Source organism: Dendrobium catenatum, unplaced genomic scaffold (assembly GCF_001605985.2).
Source record: "Dendrobium catenatum unplaced genomic scaffold, ASM160598v2 fragScaff_scaffold_716, whole genome shotgun sequence".
Taxonomy (NCBI): domain Eukaryota; kingdom Viridiplantae; phylum Streptophyta; class Magnoliopsida; order Asparagales; family Orchidaceae; genus Dendrobium; species Dendrobium catenatum.
Window position 1 is genome coordinate 4,336,804 of NW_021319178.1, and position 7,846 is coordinate 4,344,649.

The following is a 7,846-nucleotide window of genomic DNA, read 5'->3' on the forward strand; positions in this document are numbered from 1 at the left end:
AGATTATAAATAATTAAAGATTTTGCAGCCTTTGGGAAACAATCTAATTTCTAGGGCTAGGGACCTCAAAATGGTTTTAAATTTGGTGGATTTATCTTAGAGGTATATCTAATCAAGATTCTATTAAAATAACCCAAATTAGATGCCATTTGAATGGGTTTCAAGGTGATAGAAGATTCACCTAGAAAGGGTTTCAGGACTAAGACCCTTAACCCTGGAATTTGACATGGAATGTTAGATTTTTATTGGATTTTTGAGTTAACTAGCAAAGTTCAGATTTTCCACAATAATGAAAACTACATGAATGATTGAGAGTGATTGGATATGATTTTAAGGTTGATTAAAAGTTTGTTGAATTGAATTGAAGGGTGTAATAGAGTTTGGTTAGACTTGGATTTCTTTTTGACTAGGACCTATATGGCTAAGAAGTGGACATTTTTTAATCATTAGGTCACTAAAAAGAAACCCAAGTGGTTTGTAGTGACCTAACACAAAATGCGAGCAATAACTCCTCGAAGTCCTCAGCTTCAGGAATTGTACAAACAAAAAGTGGGTCTCCTTTTGCACCCATAGTAAGATGGAGAAGCCTTTATAGACTCAATTTCACTAAAACTAAGGAACTAGAGTGTTAGAAGCTATGTCACCTTCCTCGGTGATGGAAGTGAACCTTGAATCCTTTTTGTCCCTCTTGGAGAAGGCAGAAAACCTCGAATCCTTTTTCTCTCCCTTAGAGATGGTAGAGAACTGGAATCCTTTCACAGGCAGGGATCCTCAAATCTTTTTTCTTCCTCTTGGAGAAGTCAGAGTACCTTGAGGACTTGACCAAGAAGCCTCTCTCCTAAGAGACCCTTTAAGAACTCACCAAGGCCAAAGGAAGAGCAAGTTTTTCTAACTCAGAGTAACCGTGTGATCCCCTAACACTCCTCCCTCACACTCAACCACACCTCCTTCCTCTAAAACCCTAGATTTATTTCATAAGGTTCTCTCTTAGACTACCTTAAGTAGTCACAAAATCCTTTCCTCATTACTAAGAGATTCTCAAAGCTTTTCATAAGTACCGGGCTTTAAGAAACCCTTAAAATTTAAGTTAGTCATCACTGTTCATACAATATGACTTGAGTTTATACATTACGATCAATTTAAAAACTAGACCCATCCAATATAATATAAATAGTTATTCAAATGCATTATTAACTTTTTGAACACATCATACAGTACAATCCAAAGAACATCTAATACAATCTGTTAGTGTTCTCTCTATTCATACCAAAATGATTCTCAGGATGATTAAAAATCTAATCTATATATCGTCCCATACTACTAACATTATAAAGTATAGTTAGTTGATTTCAAGTAGGTCATCCAATACGATATGAATATCATTCAATAGAATTAGTTCAAAAATCATGATTTTTTATTGATCTTTAGGATGACCAAATTTTAACTCTATCAATCATATGGTACGATCAATATTATATATATTATCCGTTATCATTAATTAAACCATGATTTGTTTGACTAATTATGAAGGTTATGTTAAGTAAGATTTTAAATTTTAGTAAATTATGAATTAGATCGTATAGTATAATTAATTCAAAATTTGAATTTTGAAAATCTTACTTCATTTATTTAGCCATTAGTGTTTTCAAATCGTAATGAATCGTACAGTATGATCCAAATCATACAATATGATTAGTTTACAAAAACTAATTGTTTAATTAATTGTTAAGATTGTTCTTTCTATAATGATCGTTTAGTATGATTATAAGTTATACAATATGATTAATAGAAAAAAAATTAACTTTTATATTTTATCTCACTCCTCGTGTGCGTGTGTGCACGGACACCTAATTGCATACACTCTTATGTGGCCAAAATTAAGAAATTGAAAATAAATAAAAATAAAATTATAAACTTTATTTACTTGGTATTCATATTGTACCTATTTTTGAGCTTTCAATAGCCTTGATCAAAGTATGTCTTACATGCAATGTTGGTGCTCACAGATAAAATAAATATCTAAAATATTTAATGAGAAAGTTATAATTCAATCAACAATATTTGTCATCATTAAAATTATAAACTAGGGATTTTAGATTGCAATAATCTTTCCCTTTTAATGATGGAAAATTATATTGGTTGATAGGCAAAATAATTTTTTTTTCTCCTAAGCTCCCCCTCACTAGATGATAGATTTAAAATTTAGGTGTTACATTTTTTTTTCTTTTTTTTTAATGAAAGATAAAAGAACAAAGAATAACATAAAATAAAGTAAAATAAATATAGGATTCTATTAAATTAAAACATACAACCAAATATATATTTTCTCTTCCTTTCGACATCACCATAGAGTGGAGAAACATAAAATAAAGTGAATAATAAAAGAAGTAAAAATATTTAAATATAACAACAAATACTAGAAATAAGATAGATCTTGATCAGGTGGTGATGGTAGTAGTTGTTGAATGTATTTGTAGATGGAGGTGAAATGATCTTCAATTTGAGAAAACTTTTCTCCAAACCATCCCATGCCTTCTTGATGTTGTTATTATTATTATTGAATATGGCAGTTCAGTCGAGTTTATAGTCACTCGAGCCACTAAATTATGTCAAAATGAGGGAAGGCAGAGTAGGTAGGTGCTGGTGGTGGTATTAGTGGAGGTCCACCGGCAGGAGTAGCTTCCCCTTCTTCAACAATCTCTGGCTAATCATGCTCATGCCCCCGATGGACAAGAATATGGAAAGAGGCATCCGTATAAAAAATGGGAACATTATCAAGAGGAGCAGTATAGTTGATTGGGTATTTTTTTATCTTGGACATACCCTATGATTTGTTCTAATGCAACATTTTGTTTTCTTCCGATGTTGGGAGGTCAAATAGGAGTTATATTTTGTTTGTAATCATTTATCATCTAGGCTTCATCGAATAAAGTATCTAACATTACTAGGTAGGTAACTATGGAAAGTGGCGGGGTTATGTTAACCTGATCTGCATTTTTGGGTATAATTTTGGTTCTAAAGAAATGCTAGATAACCTGGGCATTCTAATTTAGCGTGTGGACTAACCGTTGATGTTGTTTTATGGCCACATTCCTAGATGTCATGTTTACAGAACTCCAGTCAAAGTTAAATATAGAGATTAGGGATTTTGTAAGAGGCCCTTTGGTAGAAAGACTGATGTGTTTCCCCAAATCTTCCTTGGTAATCTCTACGGGTTGTCATTAAACATCTGAAGTCATTGAAGAAGTTTCTATATTCAGCCTAAGGTAAGCTAATAATTCTTAAAGGAGTTCATAATTGAAAGGAAAAGCTAATGTGATTAGAATTTGAAGAGTGGTTGAGGTAAAGAGGTTCATCACCTCTATGTTAAGAGTTGGTTGATTTAACATTCTAGATGGGGAGATATAAGCCTCATGTAACTTGTAGTAGGCATCTTCATCCTTTGCCGATAGAAAAAGAATGTCAAAGTGGAAAGAGGAGGAGTAGCTCCCTAGGTCATTTTACTATGTTTTCTTCTACCGGCCATTGAAGGTTTTAGATTGGAGAGGCTAAGAGTTTGAAGGAAGGCCGAGTGGAGTGATTCAAACCTTTGAATAGCACTCCAATTTATAGATTTCCACAAATTGTATTATGATATAATATTGCACATTACTATAAGATTAGTTAAATAATCTGGATGACATGTCAAAAAAGTGGTCAAATTGTACAAAACGATCGGGTATCATACTAGAAGATCTTAATTTATTCATTCATCCCATGAAGTGGTATGAATGACTTTTGACATAATGCATCATACAATATGAATACTGTCCAAAGCTGCGGTGTAAAGTATTAAGGGTTTTCCCGAAATAGGAGCTGCTAGGACTGGAGGTGTTAATAAATATTGTTTTATGCTTTCAAAGGCATTTTGACACTTTTCATCCCAAAGAAATCGGGCATCTTTCTTACATAAAGCAGCAAATGGTTGACACCTACCAGACAAGTTAGAAATGAATCTCCGTAGATATGCCAACCTACCTTGAAGAGATCTTAATTGGGTTAGACTTTTAGGAGGTGGCATATCTAAGATGGCTTTTATTTTGGAAGGATCAATTTCTATACCTCGGTGTCTCACTACGAACCCTAAGAATTTCCCTGAAGTAACTCCGAAAGCACATTTCAAAAGGTTCATCTTTAGGTCGTAGCGGCGCAACCTTTCAAAAATGACTCTCAGATCATGAAGGTGGTCTTCCCTTCGACGACTTTTGAAAACCAAATCATCGATGTAACATTCCACTTATTGGTGGATTAAATCATCGAAGATTTAGGTCATAGCTCGCTGGTAAGTTGCACCAGCATTTTTAAGCCCAAAGGGCATGACTTTGTAACAGAAAACCCCTATAGGTGTTCTGAATGCAGTAAATTTTTCATCTTCAGGAGCCATCTTGATTTGGTTATATCCAGATGAACCGTCCATAAAAGAGAAAATTGCATGCTCAGAGGCTATGTCTACCATGAGTTCTGGTATGGATAACGGGAACTCATCTTTTGGACATGCCTTATTCAGATCCCTATAATCAATGCATACGCGAATTTGACCACTTTTCTTTTTTACTGGGACGACACTAGCCAACCAAGAGGGATATTTCTCCTCTCGAATAAAGCCTGCATCGATTAGTTTCTTAACTTCAGTTATCACTTGTTGTTCAATTTCTAAGCGCATGCGTCGTGGGGCTTGCTTGACAGGAATTATGTCAGGTTGAATTTCAAGTTTGTGAACTGCTATTTCTGGAGATAATCCGGGCATTTCATCATAACTCCAAGCGAAGCAATCCTTAAACTCTGAAAGTAACTTGACTAAGTTATTTGACTCATCCTCGTTCAATAAGGCACTTATGAACGTCGGACGTGGATTTTCTTCATTACCAAGGTTAACTTCTTTTAGTTCATCAATAGTTGACTGGATTTCCTCCTCAAGTTCAGGAGGTGCTTCCTTAACTTGAAAGTCATCCGAATCATCTAACGCTTCTAAACAAAATTCATTAAGATTTTCAATGTCCTTTATAAAAAGATGATCAGATCCTACATTGTTAGTAATTACTAAGCAATAATCATCATCATCAAATGGACAAACAGTATTAAAGCCTAGTCCTGCTTTTGACTTTGGTTTATGAAATTTCGTATTCCAAAGACTTTCAAAGGACTGAGCTTGACGTTTAGTCCAAGTAGATGGGGCAAGACCTTGCTCAATTAAATTTTTAACACAATAAGGATACCAATCAAAAGGGAGTTCCACTATTTCATTCATAAAAGGATCATCAATGTGTACATCAGTTTCATCATTTTTGCTAGAAGAAGGAATAAACTTAGCAGTTTTACAATCATCGCTCAAAGCAGGTGAAACTTTAACTGCCAACCCGGCTATACTATCTTGAGATAGTGGGGTTAGAGCTAAAGTTTTCACATATCCTTTAAGTCTTTCATAGGTAGACAAATCTGAATCATCCTCTATATTTGCCTGAATTTTATCTTCATCACTGTCATTTTCCAAAGAGATCTCAAATTTTGGCCTTTTGTTACCATTTTCACCCTTCAGTACACATGATTCATCATCTGAACCAGATTCTAACTCGATGTGTATCGTAGGGTTTTGCTTTTGTATACTTTCATACATTGCACTTTCATGATTTTGCCATCCTCTGCCTCTACCTCGCCCTCGTTGGGTCATCCTACCACCTCTTTGTGAGAGAGGAGCAGGATGCCAACGAATGCTATCTTCGAGGCAGGGATATACTTCATCTATTTTTCCTTCTTTTTCCTTTTCATTTTTGTTTTCAAGTGCAATTTCACTTTTATCCAATTTGAGATCTTTGGAAACAACTGTTTGCTTTTTAGGCAAATAATAAGCAGCATCTTCATAAATTCCTACTTCATGAATTGAGAATGGTTGTAAATCTCCCTTAATACAGTGCTCAATACCATCTCGGATGTACTTGATGCACTGATGTAGGGATGAAGGAACCATCCTATATTCGTGAAGCCAGGGTCTACCTAAGAGAGCATTGAAGGATGTTGGAGCGTCTATAATATGAAACTTAGCTTCAGTTTTAAAATCTTCTATCTCCAACAACAAAGTAACTGAACCCAAAGCCCTCTCGCCATTTTCGTTAAAACCCCGTAAGATCATCTTATCTGAGCTGAGCTTACGGACGTCTATTTTCAAATAGGCAAGAGTTCTTAGAGTCATAATGTTAACTGATGCACCAGGATCTACAAGGATACGTGACAATCTGAAGTTATCTATGTTCACTGTTATGTATAGTGGACGGTTGTGATCAGCCGTTCCTAAACACAGATCTTCATCAGAAAAGGAAATTTCAGGAACTCCTCTGGAACAAAGAGCTTCATCAGGCTGTGCAGCTGCTAACTGAGCCATGCAAATATCTGGATCTAACAATGCTTTGATTAACGCTTCCCTCATTTCTTTGGAAAGGATCAAGGCGTCGTAAATGCTCAGTTTGGCAGGTAGCTTCCTGAGATGAGCTAGGACATTGTAATCGACCTTGGGCATTCCACTCTCAATTGGACTCTGAAAAGGAACGGGTTGAGGTGGAAGAGAAGATTTTGGTTCGTCAACAACTTGTTTCCCTTTATCTTCAGAAGAAGTATGAGGTGGTAACACTTTGCCACTACGAAGCTTGATTTCCACTATCTCTTCAGAAGAAGCGACAGGCAGGTTATCTTCTTCGACCTCAGCTAATTCTGATTTTATTTCTGTTAAATCTTCAGAATCAGACATCTCGGCTTCAATACAGATAGGCATACCCTGCAAATCAAGAGCAGGGACATCACTATCTGAATAATAACCAAGAGAATGTTTTAATTCTTCAAAATTAAATTGATCATGCAGAGAATCATTTTCAGGTGTAATTTTTAAGTCATCCGTAACATCATTATCAGAAATAGACAAGATATAAGCAGAATCCTTTTTCATTGATTCATCATCATCACACTTAACAAAACAAAAGTCATCTAAGATAAGAGGATTGAGGATAATAATCTCCCCATCCGAAGAAAACACAACTCTTCTAGATACATGACAATCAACACTATTAAAAGCAACAAAACGATTTCTAGTGCCCTCCTTCTCCTGAACTATAGGACCCTGGCTGACTCGGGCTTCCTTAAGCTCTGAAGATGGAGTTATCTCTACATCATCTTCTGGAACTATCAGATCAACCTGGAGAGGCTTCTGAGCTCCCAAAGACTCCTGAAGAGAAGAAAAGTAAAGTTTGTTTAGATATTTCTTTGAAGAACGGGATAAAGCTATATCCCAAGTTGAATCAGAATCTGAAAAGGAAGTAGGAACGATAGGCTCACCAGTCACACACTTAGCTGATCCCTGCCCTGGATCCACTAAGTATTCCTTGGGAATCACTACAGCTCCTAATTTCATGTTTCTGTCGAGCCATTCTTTAAAAGTGACACATTCTTCAAGCTGATGGCCCAACATCTGATGGTAAGGGCAATAATTAGGGTGATCTGACTTACCCACTTCTTCTGGCCTTCTAGGTGCAGGCAACTTGAAGTCTGGCTTTTTAAGAAGATTTTTCAATATCTTCTTTAAAGTCTCCTTCTTAAAGGGATAAGTCTTACCAATTAATGCATTGAATTTCTCCCAATTTTCCCTTCTTTCTTCTGGAGTAAGGTAAGGTCGCTGTTGGTTAAACTCTGGCTGAATCCGAAGTGGCGGATACTGTGGTGGCGGATACTGTGGTGGCGGATACTGTGGCCTTTGATACTGCTGATTATAAAACTGAGGAGGGGATCTTTCTGTCTGCACTTTCATTGGCTGATTTCCCTTATC

General features: G+C 35.9%; 1 protein-coding gene across 1 annotated transcript; it reads right to left on the reverse strand.

The window, feature by feature from the left end:
• Window positions 1-3,790: 3,790 nt before the first annotated feature.
• Window positions 3,791-7,830, reverse strand: LOC110098685. Its single transcript, XM_020825590.2, is given in 1 exon segment — window positions 3,791-7,830. A coding segment is annotated over 1 exon segment (4,038 nt). The 5' UTR covers window positions 7,829-7,830.
• Between the last annotated feature and the right edge of the window lie 16 nt (window positions 7,831-7,846).